Source organism: Nannospalax galili, unplaced genomic scaffold (assembly GCF_000622305.1).
Source record: "Nannospalax galili isolate Female #2095 unplaced genomic scaffold, S.galili_v1.0 scaffold671, whole genome shotgun sequence".
Lineage (NCBI taxonomy): Eukaryota > Metazoa > Chordata > Mammalia > Rodentia > Spalacidae > Nannospalax > Nannospalax galili.
The window spans coordinates 315,617-342,838 of record NW_008329133.1 but is presented as its reverse complement, the minus strand read 5'-3'; the positions used below and the strand labels follow the sequence as shown (position 1 = coordinate 342,838).

The 27,222-nt window shown below is 41.0% G+C and overlaps 2 protein-coding genes across 4 annotated transcripts in view; both read left to right on the top strand.

Moving 5' to 3' along the window:
* Nxf3 (nuclear RNA export factor 3) overlaps positions 1-22,990 on the top strand; it is a 52,469-nt gene extending 29,479 nt beyond the window's left edge. Inside the window, exons 2-21 of the mRNA XM_029563095.1 lie at positions 11,585-11,654; positions 15,346-15,517; positions 15,742-15,895; positions 16,740-16,823; positions 16,935-17,039; positions 17,162-17,239; positions 17,532-17,666; positions 17,786-17,893; positions 18,054-18,163; positions 19,762-19,798; positions 20,152-20,220; positions 20,301-20,356; positions 20,501-20,608; positions 20,719-20,777; positions 20,893-21,008; positions 21,098-21,140; positions 21,579-21,651; positions 22,175-22,348; positions 22,717-22,777; positions 22,937-22,990. Coding sequence (XP_029418955.1) covers positions 15,441-15,517; positions 15,742-15,895; positions 16,740-16,823; positions 16,935-17,039; positions 17,162-17,239; positions 17,532-17,666; positions 17,786-17,893; positions 18,054-18,163; positions 19,762-19,798; positions 20,152-20,220; positions 20,301-20,356; positions 20,501-20,608; positions 20,719-20,777; positions 20,893-21,008; positions 21,098-21,140; positions 21,579-21,651; positions 22,175-22,348; positions 22,717-22,777; positions 22,937-22,990 — 1,701 coding nt within the window. The 5' untranslated portion in view covers positions 11,585-11,654; positions 15,346-15,440. The remainder of the gene's footprint in view (positions 1-11,584; positions 11,655-15,345; positions 15,518-15,741; positions 15,896-16,739; positions 16,824-16,934; positions 17,040-17,161; positions 17,240-17,531; positions 17,667-17,785; positions 17,894-18,053; positions 18,164-19,761; positions 19,799-20,151; positions 20,221-20,300; positions 20,357-20,500; positions 20,609-20,718; positions 20,778-20,892; positions 21,009-21,097; positions 21,141-21,578; positions 21,652-22,174; positions 22,349-22,716; positions 22,778-22,936) is intronic.
* A 2,435-nt stretch (positions 22,991-25,425) lies between these two features.
* On the top strand, positions 25,426-26,999 carry Bex1 (brain expressed X-linked 1). Of its 3 annotated transcripts, none has more exons than XM_008832231.3 (3): positions 25,426-25,593; positions 25,883-25,961; positions 26,363-26,999. In XM_008832231.3, the coding sequence occupies exon 3, from the start codon at positions 26,368-26,370 to the stop codon at positions 26,752-26,754; it is 387 nt and encodes a 128-aa protein (XP_008830453.1). In that variant the 5' UTR covers positions 25,426-25,593; positions 25,883-25,961; positions 26,363-26,367; the 3' UTR covers positions 26,755-26,999. The 3 variants fall into 3 exon arrangements, with proteins under 3 accessions (XP_008830453.1, XP_008830447.1, XP_008830440.1); XM_008832225.3 differs by having other exon boundaries at positions 25,870-25,961; XM_008832218.3 differs by having other exon boundaries at positions 25,432-25,593; positions 25,873-25,961.
* The last annotated feature ends 223 nt before the right edge of the window (positions 27,000-27,222 follow it).

Sequence of the window (27,222 nt, the reverse complement as noted above, 5' to 3'; positions counted from 1 at the left end):
CTTCAGAATGAGAGCATCCTGAAACACAATAAATAAAATGCAGTATCAGGAAGGGAGACAAGATATAAGATACCATATAGCCCTTCCATAACAGGATGGATGTATCTACCCACATTCAAAACCATACTGATTTCTTTCAATATTTTACACTTCTGCTTAGTTAACTGAGAAAAAAATCTGCTACCTAGGTTTCAATATTTTGTTATGCCCTGATTAACAGTGACATAATGAGTAGAACATACTGGTTAGAGGTATTTAAGTGCGAGATACATGGCCTGTATTTATTTCTAAACCTCACCACTTGGTCGTTCTGTCCTTGATATGTCTTAATTTCATAATATTTAAAGTTGAGTAAATATTAGCTCATCTTTTGTGGAGTTGACAAAATGATAAGTATAGACAGCACAGACAACAGTGGGGGGACACTGAGAAAGTAAATAGTAACCACTAACCTTTATGTCTGTGTTGGGGATCCAATCCAGGGCCTCTAATACTAGAAAAGCATTCTAAACTACATGTCCAGTTGGAGCATTTTTATCATTATTAAAATATCTTTATTGACCTTCACTACTTTTAATAACAGTTTTACTATAGTATGGATTTTCTGGTTGGCATGGATGGACCTTCAAAAGACAATGTTTTCCATAAAAAGTAGTTTACAAGACACTAAGTGGGGTTTATCTCATTTATACCCTTTGTTGGTTTTTTTGAGACAAGATCTTGAACTCATGATATAGCCAAGAATGACCTTGAACTCCTGATCCTACTGCCTCTGCCTCCTGAGTGCTGTGCTTATAGAAATATGTCACAACACAGATTCCTTTACATTCTTAAAAATGACATTTATAAGGTAAAAATTGATTGTTCAAACACCTGCTGTTAGGATTTTGCTCCCTGAAGGGAAGGAAAGGAATTCTGAAAATACAAATCCTTATAACCAGAGCCATGTACATATCCTTCACTATGTTCTGAAGATAACCTTTTGATAGGGACATTGTTGGTGCAAACGGTATATACTCGTGGAATCCTTTGAGAAATACTGCCATACTGAGATGTCCAAGGTACTGTCATCTAGACTTCCAAAGTGGATTCCAATGAGAAGATATGGAAAGTAGTAAGGACAGTAATAATCCTGAGATACTGTCACAAAAGGCCCTGGATCCTCTTGAAAACTCATGCTCAGGTCACTTCTATTGTTGGAAAAATATGAAAGAAATCAGAAATATGTAGAATTTTGCACACAAGTGAGATCCAAGGCCACATAACGGTGTTCAGAAGGAAGACAATTACATAGAAGAGCACAGATAATAGATTTGGTAGGGCTTGGATAAAGCATTAGTTTTATACACATTGATATTTATTTAAACAAGAGCCCTTTTTAAATAAAATTTTCTGGTATAACCGAAAATGGGATCAATGTCATATTAACATGTTCATGTTCACTAGGAATTAATTTACAAACAATAAAATTCACACTTTAAAAGTCCACATTCCATAATTTTTTGGATAACTATGTAGTTTTACAGTTTGTTATCTTAATATTTAAACATTTCCACCTTCCTCAAAATTTCGTATTTGAAAGAACCTTACCACATATTTATACGCAGCCTTGAACAACAACTGATTTGCTTTTGGTCTCTATGAATTTTCTTGTTCTCAACATTTTGTGTAAATGGGAAATAGAGTTGTTTGTATCTTGCGACAAGTATTAACAATGCTACTCCGAACTTTTTATTACATCTTTTTTTAGATGCTGGGGTTTCAACCTAGGTCCTCATAAATACTAGGCAAGTGGTTACCACTGAGCAGCTCTCTAGCCCTAATATACAAGATTTTTGTGGACAGATATATTTTTATTTCTTTTGAGTATACAACAAAGAATGGAGTTGCTGAGTCATGTGGCAATTTGAAGTTTGGAATGTCATTATTTCAGATGGCTTTATTTTGTATCACGAAATTATTTGAGGAAAACAAAAACAACAAAACACATGTTAGAGACGTTAGTGAATTATCCCTGTTTTTTTTTGTGCTGTAAACTTACAATGATGCTAAAGCATGTTATGTATAATTTTTGTTCATTGGAAAACACAGTGTATAAAGTTCTCCTCGTGTAGTCCCAAACTGGCATTGAACTCATGATCCTGCTGTCTCAACCTCCCCAGAGCAAGGATTACAGGAAAGCATGATCACATTTAGAATTCCCTGTCGTCAGGGAGAGACAGTTGGAGATGGCAGCATCAGTGTGGGTTCTTGGAGACGCCTCTACTTCACTCCTCACACTGTTTTCTGAGGACTGAAAGGTGTTCCCTCTGTGTAATTTCTGAGAATTAGGTATGTAGATGAATGATAGAACACTGACAGCTTATAAGGATGCCCTGATAAGAGGGAGCCTTGATGTAAGAAATAATGAAAAGTGTGGCCCTAAATCAGATGAGTCATTTTTAACCGTGATGACCAGTAATAAAAATGACACATTTCCCATCCTCAGAGTCATCTGGAATCTGTGTCAGAGAATGACACAGGCATACCTATGTTCCTTAAAAACTGGTTCTTGATATTGTGAGGAGGAATGATATCACTGGTGTTCTGACATGTGCAGGTTGAGGGAGATCATGTGGAGGGTTGACTCCTTTGAAGGACACAGGTAGTTAGGGCTACTCTCAAGATTCCTTTGACAAGGCACAGAACTACCTCCTCCAGCTTAGAAGAAGATAGAACAGACATTTAGATGGGCAGCAGGTGGCTATTAAACCAAGAATCACTAGTAAATGAGGACCTGGATCACCAACTGGCTAGGGTAGATGCTGGCCTAGGGGCTGTGGAGTATTTCTACATATTTCTACATGCTTGAAGCAGAACCTAGGCCTCCATAGTCTTAGCACTGTATTCTCTTCATTAATTACTCTTGAGGAAAGGCGAGCCTCGTTCTCACCATCTTAGAGACACAATTGTCTGATCAGTAAAAAAGATGGGATTGACATCACTCTCTTATAAGTTGCACTGTCCTTCATATTTTGAACACAAGCTCTGTTCAAATGTAACCCCTTCCTGTGAATGAGGCCCTAAGGTGCTTGGGAAGTGGAAGGATTGGCAAATGGTGCACTTTGCCCTGAACAAAAATTGCTTGGCATACTGGGTTGGGTGAATGGAAAGAGGGTCCTTGGTAGGAAGAGAATCTGGGCTGTTTTTAGCCTGTTTTGGACAAATGTTTTATTCCCTTTTCTAACAGCTCTGGCATTACCTGGGACCACTCTTCTTCCAGGGGCTATATTTGGCTCTGAGCCTGTGTTGCTATGCAACAGCCTGCCTCTGAGCTCAGAGCATGATTCAGGGAAAATGGTCTGGGCAGCTGGGTCCAGAGCATCCCAGAGAGCAAATATTACAGAAGGGGTGGGGAGAATGATTGGACAGCACTGGCAAGGAGGTGATCTGTATGCATTTAATGAGTGCTTTCTGGAAGGAGCCATCTCCCTCCAGTGTGGACATATTGGCTAACAGTATGAGAGAACAGAGCAGGAAAGCAGATGTTCAATGAAGAAAACATATGATATCAATATCAGCAGACACTAATGTTTATTCTCTTAGTATGCTTAGGAACTTTTGAAGCAGGATTAGCTGTATATGCTCCATGTTATTTCATGAATCATTGTAAATATTATTTCTCATTACAAAAATTGGAAAATTTATTTTTTAAGAAAAGAGAAAGAAAAGCAAAATGGGTACAGGTGACCTCTTTTTGGACTCACCCAGAACTGCAACCTTAGAAATCTCACTTGGACCCTCCATAAGAATGACAGGGAGGACACAGGGAGTCTGCTATTAGTAACAGTCCTGTGGCATTTTCCACCCAATAGAAGCAATCTATTTCATAAGTTTTTGACATCTCTAAGACCCAAGCCTGAGTTCTGACTAAGATGGAGAGAAAGCCACACCAGCGAGTGTGTTTATGGGGAAATAGAGTTTGAGATCCATAATATGCACAACTTCGTTGTGTTTTAGTCATACACACACACACCTAAGTATTAACATGCACTTGCTATATCAATGGAATTGTTATCTCCTAGACCCAGTTTTAAACAGGTTTTTCTGGACCTTCTTTTTTTCAATGTATATTTTTTATTGAATTTTTGTGCATTTCATACATCTTACCCATATTTAGTCCCCTCCCCTATCTGCACTCCCCCATAGTCCCCTACCAGATTTCTCACATCCTGTCATATATGTTAAGGCCTATCGAGTTAAGTTTGTGTCCCCAGATGTCCCTCACTGTGAGTTCATCCTCTGGAGCCTGGTCAGTAAGTCTAGCATCTCTCCCTTAAAGAAGATCAACTCTCCTTCAACCACCAGTGATCAGCCACTGAACTGTCTTTTTAACTAGATTTCATTTTTGGATCCTTTCTTTTGCCTGTCAAGCAAGTCTCAGTACAGAACTTTGCTAAGTCTATCAGTTCTCTATAATCTGGTCATTTTTGGTGTGATTCAGTTCCTCATTCCTTACCCTTCCTGATCACCTTGTTGTAATTTAGCAAAAATCCTTTGAGGTCATTTTAGGAAGAAACCCTCTACATCCACATTTTGCTCTTTGCCAAAAATTTCATACTGTCCTCACACATTAAATTGAACTTGTTTGTATATTAAAGTCTCTTTCTCCTATTGCAATAATACCAAGTAAAATGTCTTAACTATTTTAACTAGTGTCTAACCGTTTGTCTTTGACATGCACATCTATCTCTGTCAATCCAATTATTAGTTTGTTCTCTTCAAATTATTGTCTTGATAATTTCTCTGACCCAGTCCATTGTAAAAGATAAGGAAACACTGTTAACTTTTCTTGGGGAGAGGCAAACAACTGTCTAATCACGCCAGGTAGGATGTTAAGGACAGACCAAAGTCATGATTCCACCAAAGACCATCTCAGTAAAACAGTGAATTTATTGGGTCTACTTAACCGAGCACAGATGAGAGGTTATCTACAGAATTGTGGGTGACCTCAAAACAACTGCATTTCTACAAAATCCAGCCCCATTATGGATGGCAACCTCATGGGAGTTACATCATGGGGTCCCTCCTTCAGTTGCGTATCCACTTCTTATATACTCCAGCGTCTCTCCAGATCTCTTGCAGCTGGGGAATGGTAGAGGCAATAACAGCTAAACCCCAGTTGAGGGTCCTGTGACCCTCTCCTCCTCCTCCTATTTTCAATTACTGTTATTGCAGACCTAGCTACCTCTGTATTGTTCTGCTCGATTAGCTTCCGTGGTTACCTGGCCAAGTAGTCTTCACTCCCAATGGTGATAGGGTGAATATATTATAAGCAGAGGGAAAAAGGTCATACTACAACACCTGACCGGAGCATAATGATAGGGATGCTGCATGTTCTGTTTTATAATAACACATTTGTACTTTTTCTGAAGGAAGGCATCTATATATATATATACACACTGATACTGGTTTGTTTGCTTTAAATTCACCTTGAATCTGGATGTTACGCAAATGACTTTCTCAGGAGGAATGCAAAGCTCAGTGGCCTTGGTGTTTGTGAACCCTCCCCCTTTCACTGAGAGTAGAGGATGAGGAGAAAAACTACCAAAAGTTTAAATCTCGGGGACAAGTCTGACCACCTTACCAGAGTGGCAAGACTCATCTTTTAAATGACTGACTGCCTTTGTTTTCTCTCCCTATACAATCTGCAGGCTAAAGATAAGACAGAAGACAGATTTGTAGGATGCTAATCCAATATCTTTTTATATTGCTGGCTCTCTAAATAAAATATAGCTTAAATACTTAATCCCTAGCTTTTGCCTAAATGATGGGCAGCAGGGCCTCTTACACAAATATATATTTATAAAGTGAAATTACTTTGTATCACCTCTATTCTCAATCCTCTTCTCCTGATCAAATGAGGCCTCTGTGAGTAGACTGGCATATATTTTTCACATGATCGTGCCTGTAGATGGAGAATTAATTTGCCATTATATATGTTCAAATTTATATTTAAAATTATATCATGTATACTCACCTTTAGCTTGCTTTCTTGTTTAATAGTATTTATCTCAGTTATTTACACTTCATCACTAAGCTAAAATTTGTTTTTTGTGCATGTGTAATTTTAAGTGAAATATGTTTTGTTTTCATTTGTCTATCCCTTTGTTTGCTAAAAAAATATGTTTCACTTTTCAAGAAGGTCATCCCAATATATTAAATATAGTTTCCTAATAATGTAGGTAGAATTTTCACAGAAGTATTACCTCTTTAACTTTTTGTGCATTGAGTTTGGCCATGGAGACCCCACCAGATGGTCTTGAACCAGTGTCCAGTCTACAAAGAGGAGGGTCAACAGAGAGGAAACATTTCCTCCATGCTTCCAAGTGAAGCCAGCCATGGTAGAGCTGGACCTTTGACTTATCTTCACGTAGATGAAACTGGTAAAAGAAAGGAGCCAGGGGCCCCTCCCAAGCCCATGTGACCCCTGAAGAACAGATCCTCAAATGACCTTAAGGTTAAAAATAAATTGATTCACGTGTATGGTCTTAAAAACCCAAAAGGAAAGTATAACCAAAGATTAAAGTGATCAATATATTTCTTAGAGTCCATATGTATAATAAAGGCTATACAACAAGAAACAATGACACACAGGAGATACCTTCTTTTGAGTTGTTGGCCAGGGTGGCCCAAGAGACTCCCAGACAGTAACCCAGCATAGAACTGGGAAAATGAACAGCAGACCCCAATGTTATCTAAAGGAATGTTGGCAACTGATTGCTGCGAGGAAGAGCTGATCTTCCTAAAACAAGGGGCTGTAGATTGGCTGACTAGACTCAGTGGATGGACTTCCACTGGGGAACAGCTGGGGGCACTGACAACACAGTGGACAGTAACATGGATGACAGAGTATATGGCCTCCAGTGGGCGGGGAAGGCTATGGGAGGGTGCCATTTGGGATACGGGCATAAAGATGAATAAGATTGTTTGGGATGTTCTGTATGAAATACACAAAAAAATAAAAAAAAATTTAAAAACTCATTAAAAAATTTTTAAAAATTGGTGTATTTTATTTGGTTTAAGTAATACCTCTAAATAAGGTGGCACTAGGCAATGATTATTAAATAAGAGGGCCACAAATTCACTATAACATTAACATAAGTGTAAAATGCTTTCTTGTTTGTTTTTATAGACAAGGTCTCATCGTGTAGTCTAAGCCTGCCTAGAACTTACATTCTTCCTCCCTTAGACTCTGGAGTGCTAGAATTTCAGAGGAGTGCCACCATGCCCAGATTAGAAAGTGTTTTTAATCAGCTCTTCCTCATCTAGCAGCAATCAGTTTCCAATATTCCCTTAGATAAGATTGGGGTTGCTGTTCATTTTCCCAGTTCTATGCTGGGTTACTGTCTGGGAGTCTCTTGGGCCACCCTGGCCAATGACTCAAAGTAAGGTATCTCTTGTCTGGCATGGTTTCTTGGACTTGCACTGGGGAATGGCTGGGGGACTGACAACACAGTGGACTGGTAACAGGGATGACAGAGCACATAGGCTCCAGTGGGGGTGGGGGTGGGGGTTTGGGAAGGTACCATTTGGGATACGGGCATAAAGATGAATAAGATTGTTTGGGATGTTCTGTATGAAATACACAAAAAAATAAAAAAAAATTTAAAAACTCATTAAAAAATTTTTAAAAATTGGTGTATTTTATTTGGTTTAAGTAATACCTCTAAATAAGGTGGCACTAGGCAATGATTATTAAATAAGAGGGCCACAAATTCACTATAACATTAACATAAGTGTAAAATGCTTTCTTGTTTGTTTTTATAGACAAGGTCTCATCGTGTAGTCTAAGCCTGCCTAGAACTTACATTCTTCCTCCCTTAGACTCTGGAGTGCTAGAATTTCAGAGGAGTGCCACCATGCCCAGATTAGAAAGTGTTTTTAACTTGTGATAATACTTTTTTTCGAAGATGTAGTTCATCATAACAAGAATTGGGCAACAAATACTCAAGAGAAGGATCCAGAAGATTAGAGCAATGTGAGTCATAGAAGCTTCAGGATACAGTGGGACAAGCTTTAGAATAATTATAGGATTAATGAATTAAAAAGTGTTTTTAAGGCTGTTGTTTGCTCTTAAAAGAGCAATAACTGTGTTGTCTGGGTCCCACTTACCCCCTCAGACATCAGCACAAATGTATAGTACTGGCCTTTACTCCCTAAGACCAGTTTTATCTTGGTTACCTGGTGAGAGTTCAAATATGTTTATATATATTTCCTACGTTTGGCTTCTTTTTAATATTTCTAAAATCATTAACATTTAAAAATAAAGGTCACATAAATATTGCTTGCTAATTTTGACATTACAAACATGCAAAGACATAATAACAGAATACCTGAGAGCATGGGTCAAGACACAAATTGTTAAACTGCCATAGAACCCTCTGATCTATCCTTCTTTGACTGAACTTTCCCTTCTGCCAGAGGTAACGAGTATGTTGGAATTCATTATTGTGACTTACACTTTCTTTGAGTGTGTGTACATCTCTCCATATTTGCATATGGGGGATCTGTATATTTGGGGAGGTATGCATGAGTATGCATGTGGGAGTAAAGGCCAAAGGTCAATGTTGGGTGCTGTTCATCAACTGCTGTACACATTTTTTTGAGAACAAGTCTCTCATTGGCGTGGAACTCACCAATTAGACTAGGCTAGCCTCTGCGGTGTGGTGATTACAGTCCCGTACCAACACGCTTGGCTTTTTATGTGGATTCTGGGGATTGAATGCATGTCCTCAGGCTTGCACTTTAAGCACTTTACTTCCTGAGATACTACCATAGCCTTATAATTTACGCCTCTGTACTACTGACTACATCCCTAGTCAGAACAAAATATTTTTGCATAGTTTTAAATTGACATTCGTGTTGTAATATTTTGTACAGATGTCTTTGTTTTTCTCTTGTCAGACTTCGTTTTATTCAGATGCTTCTCTGTGTTAAGTATGGTATACTACTCTATTTATTCAGTGACTGGAGATTTGCTCCATTCATCCTCCATCATTGTGTGTGATCCTCTTATGTGAATGTGCCACAATGTATTTTGTAAAATATCTTATCAATCAAAGGTGATCTTCTTCCTGCAGATTTAATACCACAAGTAGTGTGGCAATGAATATTCTTTCTATTTTCTGCTGTTTACATGTTAACGCTTCTCCAGGTTGTGTATCAAGAGTGTAACTGAAGGGTTATAATATAGAATCACACTTAGCTTCATCAGATATTTGCTAGACGTTGCCATATTGCTCTCTAGAGTGGCTATACTCACCAGGGCCACATTTCATTTCCCTTGTCCCAGTCATTCATCTGTAGAGGAGGTTTTCCTATTGGATCCACCCTAGGTCCTGGAGTCAGAGAAGCAGGCATCTAATAATGACAGTCCTCTGCATTTCTGATGTGTAAACAAAAGTCCTAGCCCTATATCAAGGAAGCTTTGTGGTGGTTTATAGGGAGATATTCATACAGATTCAAACACAATATTTGGCCCAATCTAGCTAGGCCTGGTAGAAAAGTAGAGTGAAAACTAGGAAACTGAGTTTCTGGGAAACTCAGGAGGCTCTCGGTGGCTACTCAGGCTGTGCGACCACAGCTAGGCCTGGGATTGTGGCATGTGGGTGGGAGAGAGAAAGAGGAGACAAACTGACAATTTAAAAATAATAAAAATACATTACTCATAGTTGTGGAGACCAGTGAGTTCAAAATCATGATTCCATCATCTGAAAGTGGCTCATGCTTTTCTTCATGGTGTTTGTTACTGCAGCCATATATGACAGAAGAGGTGAAAACACAGCCTTGCTCCCTAAAACGCTTATGAAGGCACTAATCTGATACATAAGTACGGAGCTCTTGAGACCTAATCATCTAATTACTTCACTATTATTATTGCATTAGCAATTAACTTTCAGTATGAATTTTTGGGCAACACAAGCATTGAAGCCAGAACATTTTTCACCTCATAAAAGTACTCATATGAGGGCCAGCAAGATTCTCAGGGGGTAGAGGTGCCTGACACCCAGCCTGATGACTTGAGTTTTATTCCCAAAACACACATAGTGGAAGGAAGGAACCAGTTCTCACAAGTTGACCTCTTACCTGCACATGTGTGCTGTGGCACACACACACACACACACACACACACACACACACACACACACACACAAGTAAAACAAAATGCAATCAAAAACTAAAAAGTATTCATATGATACTAATGCATAAAAGTAAAAATTCAAACTCCCAATTTGACAGCTTATTTTTGTACCTGTTGTATATTGCCTTCACCCTAAATGTTCACACACATGAAGAATTCCCTTCAGCTCATTCAGGGACTGGATTTCATCTCTGAGGACATACAGGCTTAGGAAGGGACTGCCAGAAATTTGGGAAGGAGTATTTCCAGAACGTTCTGATGAACTAGAATCCAGACCCTCTTTTTCCCTGCTTGCAAAGCTCTCTGACCTGAGATTTTTGTAACTGTTTCTGTTTCTAATCAGTGAGGCATTTATGAATATTGACTGCTTATCATCACAATGACCCAATAAACTTGGCTATTTCCTATATAATCTCCCTTTCTCTCTCCATCCTCTTCCTTCCTCCGACCCTCTCTTCTTCTCCCCCACCTTCCCTCCCTCTTATCTCTCCCTCTTTCCACCTCTACCTTCTTTTCCCTCCCTTTCTTCCTCCTACCTCCTCTATCTGTCCTTCTTCCCTTCCTCTTTCCCCCTTTCTCTCCTTCTCCCGAACCCTCTCTCTTACTCCACCTTCCTTTCCCCTTTCTCTTCTACTCCCTCCCCATCCCCTCTCTCTCCCCTTCCTTCCCCACCTTCTCTTCCTCTCTCTCTCTCTCTCTCTCTCTCTCTCTCTTTCTCTCTCTGAATGTGCATGTGTATTCTATCTCTGAATGAGCTGAAGTTAAATTCCAACCATGTGACTATTTTCAGAACATTTTGTTATTTTGTTCTAACTTAATAAAACCTCGGGTATTCTATACTTTTTGTAAAACTGAGCAGGAAGGGGTCACCTTATTCAAAGGTTCTCAGTACTACTCTGTTCCCCAAGGTAACATCTGAGTTTGTCTAGACAAAATCTGTACCCAAGTAAGCCTCCACAACCTCAGTAAGCTGATGATTCTGAGATCAGAGAATTTCTTGAGGCGTGTGGGAGAGGGGAACGGATGTAATGTAGCAAGTACAGAAGTACAGTGCCTGGCTTACAGTGAGCACTCTGCGTTCTCAATGCAGAAAAAGGAACACAATGTAGTGTAACCAATACAGAGCTGGGTATGCAAAGTTCCTTGCATTTGTATCAGCGAATCCCAAGCCTTTGTCTCTTGTTGGCTTCCGGTGTAGGGGGAGCCCAATTGGAAACGGCTCCCTGTGTGTTTGGTTGGTACAAAACTTACGGGGCAGTACGAACAGGAAGTTTGTCTACTCTGCCATTCCAGGTCTCTTCTCTCTATGCTCTAGAGGATAAAGCTTCCAGTAAGAACCTCCATTTTGCTGCTGATATTTGGAGGCTGCTCTCATTTTCCTTTGCAATCTTCCATCTCTAGGCTGCACAGATTCTCCTCAGAAGAACACTGTAAAGTCACTGGTGACAAGAAACTTCACGACACATCATGGGTGAGTTGGTCAGCGTGAGGCATTTGCTCAGGTCCCCTCAGGGCAGGAGTGATGCCATGCCCCTGACCTCTTTAGATGGGGGTGAGGGGATTAGGGACTCAGGGTGTTTTTTTCCACTCTCAAAAAACCAAAAACCAAAAACCAAAAACAAAACAAACATAAAACGAAAACAAAAAACAAGGACCGTGGAGCATGATGGCACATGCCTTGACGCCTTGATCCCAGTACTTGGGAGTCAAAGGCAGGCAGATCTCTGTGAGTTTGAGGCCAACTGGGGCTACAGGGAGACACTGTCTCAAAAAGAACAACAAAAGGACCAAATGAACCTTGTGGACCCTGAGGTAATTGTGTTTCTGCATGTAAAACTTTCTTTCTTGTGGCTTAGCTGCAATGATGTCCTCCACCCCATCCCCCACAGTTAAGGAGAAAAACCTGACTGGGCTGAGTTTTGGTCACCTCAGGTCCAGGGTTTGAGAAATGAGAAATATGACCTACAACAAGACTTGATGGAAATTACCATTCTTTGGATTTATACTAGTGTAAAAAGAGGGACAGAGAAATTACCAGTCCTCTTGACTCTTTACTACAATCATTCAGGATAGATGGCATCATGCTCATAGAAGTTTCTAGATACTATTTTGAAATGCCTGTGTGCGTGTAGTATTCCATGTCAATTAAGTAATGTATTATAGTATATATCATATAAGTATAAAACAGCTCAGGCTGTCTTTGAACTTGACTAAAGTGATCCTTTTGCTCCAGCCTCCTAAGTATCGAGTCCTCCAAGTATATGACAGCATGCCTGGTTTGTTTCTCACATGGTTTAAATCTTCCTCATGTAGATGAGCTGTTGTTTGCCAGATTTATCTATTTATTTAATAAGGTATGCTAATATTTTCCCCAGACTTATTTGTCCATTTCTCTATTTCCTCTAGTCAACTTTCTCTTTGTGTGTTTTCACTATGTATTAAAATATACATACAAATATAAAAATTGAAAAACATCTTATTTAATGGAATCTTTTGTCATTCTGTCTTTCTGTCTCTCTCTACCTCTCTCTCTCTCTATCTCTGTCTTTCTTCAGGTAGTGTGCCACGTAGCCTGGACTGGCCTTGAACTTTCTATGTAAACAATACTGTCCCTGTATTTCTGGCTCTTCTGCCTCCAACTCCTGAGCACTAACATTAGAGTTGTGTGACATCACATCCAATTTATTCAGTGCTGGGCATCAAACCTCAGCCCTTGAGCATGTGAGGAAGGCACTTTGTCAACTGAGCAACATCTTTCTCCTCTAGTATTTCCTTCTTTAATGTGTACTTTTTCTATTTCTAATACAAATTTTTTGGATATTACAAAATAATATGTATTTCTTTCAAAAACATTTCTAAAATTTTATTTGATACATATTAATTGCACAATTTTATGGAATATGTAATATCAAATAAAATTTTGTTTGATGCATATTAATTCCACACTTTTAAAAGCACTTGCTGAGCAATCATGGGAACTGGATACCAAAAGCCATGTAACAAACTAGGCATCCTTTCAACACCAGTAAGTCCAACCCTGAAGGATTCACTGCCCTCTTCTGCCTCTGAACACGTGAGGGATTACTGGTACACATATGTGCATACACTCACATAGATACACACAAACCCACATATGAATAAGTAAAATACATCTTTCACATTTGAGTAAATAAAATACATCTTTTAAAAAAACATTAAAAGTTATTCTTCCTATCCTAATGGGTAGGATGTACCCCTGTACACATTAACTATTCTTTTTTTTTGTCTTTTTGAGATAGGGTCTCTCTGTAGCCTCAGCAGGCCTTTAACCCATGATGTAGACCAAGCTGCTGGCCTGGATCTCGCAGAGGTGCATCTGCCTCTGCTTCCCAAGCGCTCGCATTAAAGGCATGGGTCACCACACCCAGTTAATTATTTTATCTTTATTTTATGTTTATGAGTGTTTTACCTGCATGTATGTATGTGCACCAGGTGTGCCTGGTATCCAGAGAAACCAGAAGAGAGCATTGGACCCCCTGGGATAGGCGTTACAGATGTTGGTTAGCTACCATGTGGGTGCTGGGAACTGAACCTGGTCCTCTGCAAGAGCATCCAGTGTTCTTAGCTGCTGAAACATCTATCCAGCCCCTAACTATTCTAACAATTTCAAGTAACTGGTAATCGCTATTCTACTTTCTACTTCTAGGACTTCAACTTTTTAAGCTTTCACATATAAGTGAGAACATTTTGCCATTTATAATTTAAAACTCATATATAATTAAATTTTATAAGTTTTGTTTGTGTGCTTGCTTATTTGAGACAGTGTCTCCCTGTAATCCCAGCTGGCCTGGAACTTCCTATGTAGACCAGATTGGCCTTTATGTCAGGCTGGCCTTTATGTCACAGAGATCTGGCCAACTTTGCTTCCTGAGTGCTAATATTAAATTGCACACCACCATGCCTTGTCCTAAATTTTATGTTTTTAAAGGAATATTTGACAGAACCTTTTTTTGTTTGTTTATAGTTTTGAAACAAGGTTTCATGTAGCCCAAGATGACCTTGAATTCACTGATTCCACTACCTCCACCTCCCAAGTGCTGAAATTACAGACATGTGCTGCAATACCTGGTTGATGGAATCCTTTTTGTGTAATCTGATTCTCCTTACTCTTCAATTTAACTTACTTTTTAGTGGACAATTTTGTTCAAATAGATGATTTTACTATATATTTATTTTTGCTAGTCTGCAAGCAATATAGAGATCTTACAACATTGTGATTCTATTTACCCTCATTTGAGGATTTACCCTCATTTGAGGATAAATTTATCTATCATCTATCTATCTATCTATCTATCTATCTATCTATCTATCTATCTATCTGATAGATAGATAGATAGATAGATACATCCCAGAAGAAATTCTCATTGTGTTATATAGTAAATATTTAGTTAGATTTTCCTACAAATTCATCAATATCATTGATTTTTCTTTATTAAATCGATGATATTGACCAGTCTGGCTTTGGACTTATGGCAGTCTTCCTTCCTATGCCTCCTAGGTTCTGGGGTCACAAGCATGTGCTACGAGATCCAGAAGAGATCTTTCTGTTTTCTTAAAGTACGGTTTTCTTCTGTTAATCAACTAAGATGTGTTAGCTAAGAAGATGCTTACCACATTTCCTTTAACTTTTCTCCTTCTCTTCTCCTAGTCTTTACAATAATGTATATCCAAGATTCGTTCTGTATTCTCTGTCTGTATTTTGTTCAGTTTTGTTTATCATTTGTCTAGTTCTTCTTTCAGGTAAGAAGTTGGCCTTTGATCCTTGAACTATAACAGATAAGTTTCAAGATAATTTTTTATTAATATTTTGAACAGAAGAGGGAGTCAAGGTTGAGGAATGAAAAGCACATTGTCTTAGATCACTCACCCTGAGAAGGGCAAGACAGAAAAATCACAGATCAGTACTTAACCCAAGCCTTTACTCCTTCGTTTTCTCCTTGGCTGTGAATGCTCCCCACTTCTCATGTCCCAGGAAGTAGAACCACAGTGGAGTCTTTCAACATTTTTGGCACTGTGATCATTTTCTTCTGGGGTTATAAAAACTAGCAACTTTCAACAGTTGTTATATTTTCCCAGGACTTTTTTTTTAAATTTACACATTGATGTACTATTTTCAACTTAAGGGCACAGTTTCCAAACTAATAGCCTTCAAAGAAGAGTATGATGCCGGGGTAATTTCCGAAGATTTATCAACTCCATTGAACACATCAGTGATAGAATGCATGCTGCATTCCTCTGGCAGCAAGGTGGAGATCCATCACTGAGTAATGCCTACATGAACTCTCGAGGAAAATAGTAAGTGAACAGTTGACGTGGCTGGAATGTACCCGCTAGTGAAATGCATGGCACTGTGGTTAAATATGTCGTGCACCTCTCCAATCTGGCAGAGTGAGGAGTGATAGAACCATATTAATGTTTGAGCAAACTTTATGTAGGCTTGGTCCAAGTGGGGCAAATGGTGTACTGGTGAATTTCTGAGTGTACATGGATTACATTTTTTTCCCTCCATTTCCCTACAGCACTCCATATACCATCCCAACTCGTCATCAGAGAATCAACTTACATAAGCATGACCAAATGTATGCTAACACGGAGGAAGGGCCAAAACCCGCAGAGAGACAAATGGAGGGGAATAAGCAACATGAGACCCCACAGAACTGGTTCAAGATCACAGTGAGTGTTCTCAAAAAAAGGATCTAAGATTCAAAAGAAGGAGATCAGCAGGAGCTGTGTTGAACTTACATAGAGACATTAGCTACTTTTCTGGATGTGGGGTAGTTGACACAGGAGCCTGCATCTTAGATTAAGGTTAAAGTCATACAGGTAATATAAAGGCAAGAGGGTTACTTCATGGAGCACGAGTTTTCTAAAACTACTTGTATGAAGGGGTGTGTGTGTGTGTGATTGTTTGGGGCCTTTGTTAAAGGTGAAAGCTAGGTCTGCATAGGTAAGATCTTTTATTAAGACTATAACAGGAAGTTTATTTAAATATTTGCAGTATGTTATTGAAGAAAAACATCTGAAAGAAAAGAACAGATATTCACGAGGTCCATGTCAAATGAAAAAGTTAGAAATAATGGAATTTGCCTTAACTTTAGAAATTACTTTTAAAAGTTCTGAAAGGAATGCTTGAGTCATATTTCTTATATATGTGGCTTTAAGTAAAATAAGTATATAATAAGCCACATTTATTTAAATTGTACAACCTAAAAATACTTTATTGCACATCTGCAAATCCATGATCCCAGTCTACATGTCCATCAAACCCATCAGGTTTCCTCGTGTCACTTTATAATTGTTCTCTTCCGTTTGTTCCCCGTAGTATTTCTCAAGCAACTTTTAATTAGTTTTCTGCCATTATATATTTTACATTTTCTAGATTTATACATATATATATATATATGTATGAATTTATATAGTGTGTTATGAGCTGAATACTTGTGTCTGCTTAAGTCTAATTTTAGCTTTAAATTCCAAATTCTCAGCCTTCCTCCCATCCTTTTTCTTTTGCTCCTAGATTCCATTCGGCATAAGATATGAGGAGAAATGGCTGCTGAATTTGATTCAGAGCAAATGTAGTATCTCTTTCAATCCGGTGGAGGTAAGGGAAGACAGTGAGGAGGACAAGAAGAAGCAAGATAAATGACAGGCTGTATGAACTGTGATCCGTGACCCTTGCTCACATTATATTTCTCTCACCCCACCCATGTAGTTTCACTATGATAAAATGCAGGCCCATTTTTTTGTTGAGAATGCTGACATTGCCTTTGAACTGAAAAGTATCAGTGACAAGATTTGGGACGAGAATTGTGATAAGGTATGTGTCAAGGGCATGACCACGACAGATTAGAACAAAATGGTCGGCCAGAGTTAGAATCTTTTATGATCCTGTGGCTTAGCGTTCTTAGTACCAATACATCCTCTCATGTGTTCACCCAGATATCAATCTTCATCAGCCCCTGTGATATACCCCGCTCTGTCAAGGAGCTGAAGTCAGAAAAGATAGATCAAACAAAGGTAATGTAGACTTAAGAAAATTTGTATAAAGACAACCAGACTTATCTCTCCCCATTGTTGTCCCTTTTATCACCTCCATCTTAGAGTCACTGACTTCTATCTGCAACTCTACAGATGATTATGAACAAATGGTGTGATACTCCTCAGCAAGTCCTTTCTACGCAGAAACTCCCCTTTGACCAAAGTGTGGCTGATAGTAGTAAGTCTGGGGAAATGAGGCAAGAGGTGTACAGCTGGGATGGAGATTTAAGAATTATAAATTGAGGAGGTGTTGGTGCTGGCACTGCTGCAGCTGGATGCTTTCCAGCCTTCTGATTCTCTTCATTTGCTTCCTGAAGACTTAATGACTCATACCACTGACATGGCACCGATTCCTAGAAGTTGCATGACTCTTTCCCTGAATATTCATGAAACGAATATGACCCAGGTAATACCTTGGTCCTAATGTTTGTTTTGAGGGTAAGATTGGGGGAGATTATCTTGTAGTCAGATTGGTCTCAAGTGTTCCCTGTTGGAACATTCACTCTAATTTTTCCCTCATCATAGCTTTTGCCCTTGAACCAGAGTCACAAGAAACCTTATAGGCTGCTTGGCCTGTCAGATACTATGCCAATGTCCTCTAATACTGAAATACAGGATGTCTACAAAAATGAGGTGAATATAATATTGACGTCTTTGAAGGGAAAGTGGAAGTGTTCATCAGAATGGCGACAAGAGACAGGGAAGTGGATTTTTGGGTAAGGGAAAGAACTTAGGGTTTACGACTCCCCTGCCTCTCTTCTCATGATTCAGGTATTTCTCCCCATAATTTCAGGTGAAATCTGCAGAGGCAATGGTCAAGGAGAAAAACCTGAATCCAGGAGAAGTACATGAAGACAGAAGCTCTCTGTGCACAACCACCCTGGATAAGTCCAATAACATAAAGTTAGTTGTATCTTCTGTTACCCCCACTTGGAGTCTGACGTGGTCATCTGCAAGAAGAGCAGCCTCGGTCTTCTCTGAGGACCACAGACCCCACCCTCTCCTCTATCTGTGTCCTCAGCTGTTCTCACGGGCCTCCTTACCTTCTGACCTTCCCTTTCTTTCACTTAATGTAGGTTGTGAATCCTGTATCTGAGCCCTTAGCCTCCTCCAGGCTGCATTCTTGAGATGGGACTAGACTCCTTCCCTGTTCTCAATGGACCCCTCCTTCATTTATTCCTAGAAAGTTGCACCATCTATCCAAGGCCATCCTGAAGGCTCTCCTGCCCCAAGCTGAGGGCTGAGTCCTTGGGTGATGCTGACATAACATCAATTCTTCTGGGCTATTGTTGGGAGCTCTACACTCCTTGGGGAGAAACCTGGGTTTCCTGGATCAAAGATCTAGAAGAGGGCTTCCTAGGGCAAGAGGGGCATGCAGAAGGCAAAAGAAGTTGATGAGATAGGAAGATACACCTCCCAGAGACTTCCATCCCTTGCCTCTTCCCTATCTACCAACCAATATACCTTGCTCATCTTACCTAATGTATAGAAGAGGAGCCCTGGGTAACCTGAAACAAGCAAGTTGATTTTGTGGTCAAAACCCCCACTCAGACATGCACAGGTGCACCTTCGGGAGGGAACAAAGTGGGCCAAGGGAAATGGCCACAGACCTACATCCCACGCCGAGCTGGAGACTCATCTTCCACTTTTCTGCTTCTGGAAATGGCTTTTGCCCCCAGGAAGTTCATTGTTCCCCTGTGTGAATCCCAACAAAGGGAAAAATACGACCCTACATTAAGTGAAACTCAGCCCTATAAAGTGCATGCTTTCATTCTTTCTTTGGCCCCAAGACCAGCCAGGGGAATGTGAAGGGCAGCAGCAGAGGAGCCCTTTTCTTCTCTATTATTCCTGATCCCCAGCACCAAGCTGGACAGAGCATCTCCCATTCCTTTTGTGTTGTTTTCTCTTTCTCCTTTGCGTCTACTCTCCTACAACATGCCCACATCTCCTTCCCCTTATTTCAGTCTCTTTCTGTTTTGATCCTGCTGTCTTCCTCTTACTGAGTCCCAAGTCCTGCCTCCCTCACCTACCTGCTCCAGCATCCTGTAAAATGCCAGGCAGCTAGCAAGTTGGCAGGGCCTTGGGCTCCTGCCCCATTCCTTGTTCTCTGAAAAGCCTTCTGTGGGGGTTTTAAGAAAGAGAATGGAGGCATGAAAAGGAAGGAAGCCCTGAAGCCTGGGATCCCAGGGTGGCTTCTTTTAAGTCTGAAGAATGAAGTCAGAACAGTGTGCCTAAGAGCTACCTAAAGAGAAGAGGGAGGAGAGCAATGGGGGAAAGAGAAGTACTTCTTTCTCTAGACGAGTCTGCAAGGAGGAGATTTTCAGTTTCAGTTACTTTTGTCTGCTTTTATTTATGTTCCTATATTTATTTGTCAAGGGGTACATGAAAGTATATAAACTGAACATATTAGCCTACATACATATATGTCAACAGGATATCATACAATCTTAATATACATATATATTGCAAAATTCTTAAGTCAATTTACCTTTTTTTGGCAGCTCTATTCTGGAATTGTTCCCCAAGTTATTATCCCTGGTAAGTGTATCCCTTGATTATTAACTTCTCTAATTGGGACAGATACTATGTACAATCTGTTCTGAAACCCATTAGGCCCCGCTCAAGTTAAAGCTTTGGATCTGTCTCTTCAATCACAAAGGGATACAGATAAGTGATCTAGCCTCATGTGAGAACTTGCCAAAGGTTATCGCCTATCTCCACACATGGATCACAAGTCATGACCCTAACTGAACTTTTACCAATGGGATTTCCAGGGCCCTTTAAAGCACACCCGACTTTTGATCTCACCCTTTCCATAAACCCACTTTTTTCGTTGATCATTCAGCATCACCTTTCTGCTCTGTATTGATGACTTCCATCTCCTTCCACAGGATGATCAGGGATCACCTAGATCAACTGCCTGTAACCCTGAAGCCAGTAAGAACTTGCCAACTTGCAAGGTAAGGAAAGAAGATAATGGACAGTTTTAATGGTGGATAAGAAGAAGTCAGCATGTGTATCTTGTGGACTTTTATTTCAGGGAAGTTTCTTTGGATCTGAGATAGTAAAGGCTTTGGTTCTAGAGTTCCTACAACAGTAAGTACCTTTGGAAATCTGAAGAAGGAGAGGGATGAGGGAACTAAGGCCATACAATTACAGCTCTAGTTGATGAAACTTTGAGCTCTGATTTAGAGTCCAGATCAATGAGATTATCTTAATTTATCCCTCCTTCCCTGACAGGTATTACTGGATCTATGACCATGGAGATCGACAGGGACTCCTCAGTGCTTACCATGCTAAGGCTTACTTCTCTTTAAGCATTCTCTTCACTTCCTTGGATTCATCCCCGTGAGTATCACAGCTTAACTTCTGATCTGTATGTCCCTCCCCTGCAGACACAATTTTCTGGAAACACCACATTCACTGGACCACCACATGTTTTTCCTCCTTTTCTTTAGGAGCAGCTTGTGTGAGTACTTAAAGTACAGTAGGAACATGAAGACGCTCAAGGATCCTTGTAAGTTGTGATAGGGAAGACTGGGCAAGATAAAAGGGGGATGAAGGGCACAATCACGGGTGTCAGAGGAGACGGTGTGGTAGCTCCTTAATATTTTTTCTCTCCTCTTTTACAGATATGCGGAGGTACCTGCTGAAGCACAAGAAATGTGACATTATTTTCTCCCTTTGTGCATTGCCCAAAACTCAGCATGACCTCACTTCCTTTGTGGTGGACATATGTTTCCAGACTGTAAGGGCCAACTTCAGGGATTACTCAGAAAGATGGAGATGAGTACGAAGTTAAGCAAGACCCTAAGCTTGTGCCTTCTTCTCTTTCAGGAAAGAATGGTCTGCTTTTCTGTCAATGGGATGTTCATGGAAGGTGAGTGCCTATAGAATCCCACTTCAGATCTCCCTCTTACTCCCTCCTCTGTATGGACACCCACTAAAAACTCTCCCAGCTCCCCTCATTCTGTGTCTTTCCTTTCTGTCTTTCCCTGTGTTCTACTGCCAGCACCCTGCCCACAAACCATCTTGGACTGATATAGATCTGTGCCTGTCTTCCCCACAGCTCTTGGGTAATGGACAAAGCCAATGGGGTTTGTTGATTCTATTTCCAGTTCCTTAGTCTGTAGGTTGGGGCCAGTTATTTAACCTCTCCATTTCCCCATTTAACACCCCATTCTACCACATACTCCTGACTCCAAGTCATCAGGGTCCTGTGCCCCTCCATCATAAGACTCTGATTGGGGTGAATGCAGTGTAAGTGGGTAAAGCTTACACAACTCTAAGGGCACATTATTGTTTCTTGTCTTTGAAGTGGAGGGAAGGTTTCAGGGATGCATTCGTGCCTTCACACGGACCTTCATTGCTACTATTGGCAGCAGTTCCAAGTAAGTGGTGTGCTGTGGGCAGGAACGCCCATCCCAGCATGGAGTCAGCAGGGTGGCAATGTGGGAATGCAGTTCTCATGGTATTCCCAATATTGTGGAAAGCCAACAGGTAGATTCAAGGAATAGTCTAGTGTAGTGGTTAACAGTGTAGAGTTTAGGGTTGACATACCAGCATTTTTCTTCATATAGTACTGGATTGTTCTGTGAATTTGGTCCTTATATTACCTATTTGTAATGCATTGTCTTCTAAAAATGGTGATTATACTGATCACTCCTTTGAGCTGAAGGCAAGTGGGAACATAAAACCATTTCTGAGTTAAAGGTAAACCTATAGTCTAGTGAAGTGTGTAGACAGTCTCCAAAGCGCTGATCTCTTGAAGTATTAAAGATAACCAGCCAAGCAAAGCAGAGCAACACAGAGACATGGATGCATCTGGCTACTGAGCAATGGCAAAACCAGACTGTTTGGGGGCATATATGGTTGTTATTTGTCTGTCCACTTCAGGGTGTGTTTTTTGTACAGCCTGTGTATTATCAACGACAAGCTGTTTGTGAGGAATGTCCAAGAGCTCCCAAGTGCCATCATTCCCATGGCTACACCTTCCTCCAGCTATTTGCCTGACCTCTCCCAGGAGCAGCAGGAAACAGTGCAAGCATTCTACCCTCAGTCTGGGATGAATCTTCAGTGGTCCCAGAAGTAAGTTTTAGGTGTACACAGTGATGTGGAATGAGGTAAGAGTAGGGGGGTGAGTTGTGGGAACTTTATTTGCTTCTTTATTTCACTTACTATCTCACTGAATGTTTCTTCCTTAGTATATTGTAAGGTAACAATTTTGAAGAGCTATATAATACTTTCCTGAATTCTATAAACTCTGTTACTTAACTGGGAGACATTTGGGTTTTCAGGAGTTTGTCCATATTATGCCACAAGGGTCATTCTTCTGAGTATCATGAAATCTATGTGGAGACATGTTTTCTGTTGTATAGATTAGGAAATACCATTGAGTGGTCAGTGTATCTCTTCCTGGTTCTTAATGGATGCCTCCTATTCTTCCTTCACCTCAGGGTCCTCCATGACAGCCACTGGAATTACCAAAGACCCATACAAAGTCTTACTCTGCCCAGGGTAAGTTTTGGGAATTCAAGCAAAGTGAGCAAAGGCCAGCTGGCGTGGAAGTGAAGCCAGGACTCCTGGAGCTCTTGATCTTCCAACTCCCCCCTTTACTTCATTGGGGTACAGGACTGTAGCTGCTGATCTCCCAACTCCTCCCTTTACTTCCTCCAGGCACAGGACCCAATTCAAGAGAAGCTTCTCACACTAAAAGATCTAGAATCTTGAAAACAGAATAAGAAGAAATTTTCAGATGTCACCATCTTCATTCTTAAAATCTTTGTTCTGATGTTGGTCTGGTCTCGTAATTTCAATGTAAATTAACCAGGAGATGTAGTTGAATTCCTGGAAACCAAAGCCTAACTTGTAGGGCTGACTCATAATCTAAAAGACCCGTGGTTTTGTGTATTTGCCACAGGGACCTTGCAACCTTCGCTCTGCTCTTCCCCATGAGTCCTTCTCTCACACTTATGTCTTTTTGTTTTGTTTTATGACCCACTGAGTTTAACCAGGATCATTTTTCTGACCATCGATTTGGAATTTCCCATTGGAGCCCGGTAGCCTCACCTGTTGGTACACAGTTCCTCCCCTAGAATCCATCAGTAGTTAATAATTCAACAGAGAAGGGAAGGGCCCCATTGTAGGATTAACTAATGACAAGCACAGTCTTGCTCAGGCTCAGTGGAAGCAAACTCAGCCGCTGTGGGATCATAATTGCAATGACGGTGTCATGCCCAGTTGGGTTAAACCCCTTCCAAACTCAAGCTCCAGCTATTATGACATTTTTAAACATTTGTTTTTGCTGATCTTTCTTCCTTCTTCCCTCACACACCCCACACTCTTGTACCCTTCAACCATAGTAATCTCATTTTTGTTTTTGTCAGATGTGTACTATTGTTGTCCATGTCTTCCTCAATAATTTTCTCCTCTCATGATGCTCTTCCTAGTTTTATGACCTATCCTATTCTCTCTCTCTCTCTCTCTCTCTCTCTCTCTCTCTCTCTCTCGCTCATGCACACACACATTGTCGTTCTGAGTCTGAGTTACCACATTTAATATAATAATTACCAGAGCCATCCATTTTCCTAAAAATTTCACAATTTTACTTTAGGTACAACTGAATAAAATTACATTCTGTACATACCAACCTTTTCATTATCCATTCATTGCTTGGTGGAATCTAAGTGAGTTCCATGTTGTTGCTTGTGAATAGTGCGCCAAGAAACATGGGTGTGCAAATACCAATGCGGTAGGATAGAGTCCTATGGGTATATGTCCAGGAGTGGTATAGCCAGGTCATATTGTAGTTCTGTGTTTAATTATTATTGCCATAATGGCTACATTAGTTTATACTAGCCACATTTTTTTATTGTTTTCTCTAGTTCTGTGAAGAAAGAACAGGTAGGCTTGGGAGCTCCCTCCCCCTGACTCTACAGACACGTGTGTAGTCTATGTGGAGTCTCTCTATACAAGTGTAGGGCATTTAATCTGGTTTCTAATATGTGGACAGACCTCTAATTGATCCTAGAAGGTAAGTCATTAGGGGAGAATTTAGGGAAGAAATGGAGAAAAGAAATAGGTGATTTCACTATATAGTTTTGGAGTAAAAAATAGGAATTGAGCATAGGCAATGAGGGGCTCTGGAATATGGTGGTAGGAAATCCAGTTGCTTTCTAACCTCTTATCAAACCAGAGATGATCCGAATATCCTATATTCTTCAAACTGGGTAATCTCACATCTTTTCCCCTTTGTTTAGGTCTTCAAAGCCAGCTGTAATAATAGCCATTTATTTTCAGTAAATGATGTTAGCCGTTAACAGAAGCCTTTAGTACACTTAGAGAATGTAATATTTGAATAAAACATAACAGAAACATTTATTAACAGTTGATATTTGTCCCAGAAGGGTAAAAAAGCAGATTGTTTACATAAAATGACTGTGATCTAACAAGGAGACTTGTTAACATTTACGTAACTGATCATTTTTTGAAACACAGACTGTGTTCTGGAAGATTGTCTTTTTTTCTTTTTCCAGAAAAATATTCAAATAAGCTAGCATGTTCTAAAAATGGTTTGTGTTGATCAGAATAAATACATTCTGTTCAGCAGAAGCAAACAATGATCTTTATTTCTTTTACTTCCCCACTTTCTAACATTTAATTAAAACATGAAATTTACTACTTTTCAAATTTGGGGGCATGCAATTTGTTGTTTTGAAACAGGGTCTCACTGCGTAGCCCTGACAGACTTGAAATTCACTATGTAGCCCAAATCTGCCTCCTTACTTCAAGGTAAATAAACCTCCTACTTCAGCCTCCTCAGTCCTGGGATTTACAAGTGAGCCACTATGTCTGGAAGAGACATGCTAATTTTTAAAAAGAAAATAAAAAGAAATGGTTAGAAAAGGTCTATATAGACAGAAAAAAGAGAGAATGCAACAGAGTCCAAGACTAAGGCCAAGACGGGGGTGGGAGGGTGTGGGGGCGGTGCTGATGCACGGAAAATAATGCAGACTCTCCCTGGTAACAGGGAAGAATCAAGTCCAACCGCCAGACGGTGATGCCACTTGTGGGTCCTCAGATTGGCGAGAACCTGGATGAGTGACGGGTGGGGGGCGTGACGCGCGCGCTTGCAGCGGGGAGCGGGGCGGGGCGTCCTGCCTCACTGGCCGCCCAAGGTGGGGAGCAAGCCTGGCTGTGACGCTCGGTCCTCACGTGACCCGAGGCTGCAGAGCAACGCAGCCTTGGGTGCAGTCGTCACTTCTGTCTGGCCACCAGCTCCCTGCTGCTGTGCGCTCGGCGGGCTGGCATCGGTCCCGGGCCGAGCGGAGCAGGTAAGGGCCCGGGGGCCCGCGCCGGGCGCCCTGCTGACGCTTCAGCGCGCGGAGGAGAGCGGCAAGGGCGCGGCGACCCCGCGGCTTTCTGAACGGGGCTCGGGGTCCACGCCTGGGAACATCCCTGCGGGGGGGAGGGATACGGAGGTCTCCAGGGAGGGCGGCGGAGCTGAGGACGGGGGACCTGGCCCTAGGGTCCCCCCGGGAGGGCGCGAGCCGCCGGAGGGTAGGGGGCGCCCTGGGTGGGAGTGTCTGAGCTTCTCCCATCCCACCCAGCAGCTGTCCGCAGGTCGGTGAGGCGGAGAGTTGCGGTGTCGCATCTCGGAGCGACCATTGAGAGGAGGAGGACGCAGCAAGGATAGGCCCAGGTTGGTGCCGGGGCAGTGCTGAGGGGCGGGAGAGGTGATGCAGGAACATCTGCTAAGCCCAGCCTGAAACATCCGCTCTCCGCTATTCCATCCCATCTCCTACCCCGACCCTCTACCATCGCTCACCCCCCAATTTCACCCCTGATCCTCCATTTTGATGCTTACAAAAGCCTTGGAGATAGATCTGCTGGGAAAATGGTGGTTTGGGGGCAGGGAGGGGTTAGGATTGGGGGCCCCCTAGAGGGCGTGTGGGGTCTCTCATGTAGAAAAAGAAAAAAATTGAGAAACAAAATTTTAAAAATGACAACAACATGGAAATTCAAAATAGTGAATGTTGAAAAATGTGTAGTAGAGCCTCTGTCCTCGGTGCTGAACCATCTAATAATTCTCTTGTCTCCTAGGAGTAATGGAGTCCAAAGAGGATAGAGCGGCAAAAAATCTCAACATGGAAAATGATCATCAGGAAAAGGAGGAAAAGCAAGAAAAGAAGCAAGATGCTGATAAAAGGGAGCCCGTGGCCCTCCCTTTGGAAGCTGGCGAATACTGTGTGCCTCGAGGAAATCGCAGGCGGTTCCGTGCTAGACAGCCCATCCTGCACTATAGATGGGATCTCATGCATAGGGTTGGAGAGCCCCAGGCAAGGATGAGAGAGGAGAATGTGGATAGGTTTGGGGAAGATGTGAGGCAGCTCATGGAGAAGTTGAGGGAAAGGCAGCTGAGCCATAGTCTGCGGGCAGTTAGCACTGACCCCCCTCACCATGATCATCATGATGAGTTTTGCCTTATGCCCTGAATCCTGAGGTTTTCTCTGAAGATAATATGGGGACCCTTGCTTCTTAAACTTATATGTTTGTGATGTACTGTTGTAAGTTTTTTTGATGTTATTTGTTCCCTCTTGGGTCTCCACTTACTGCCAGCTTCTAACTGAAAATTCTGTTTTTGATTCAGCCTATAAAATTTTTGTTAGCAGAATTTATCTATTGCATGGGAAAATGCACATTATATATTGTGAAGCTAATAAAGCAGTTTAAAAAGCAATCTTGGTATTTATTCTCTAAAGGTTACTACATATCTGTGCCATACATAAAAGGCAAAGTAGAGAAATTATATTTCAAAAGAATTAATACTGAGACTAATTTCTGTGAAAGTAAGACAGGTAAGCCTAGGAGATAGTTTAGTATCCTGGAACCCAATTTAGTTTGAGGTTATGCACACAGTCCCCTGTTGTAATCATGTACTTGGCAGCCTAGTTCCTTCACTA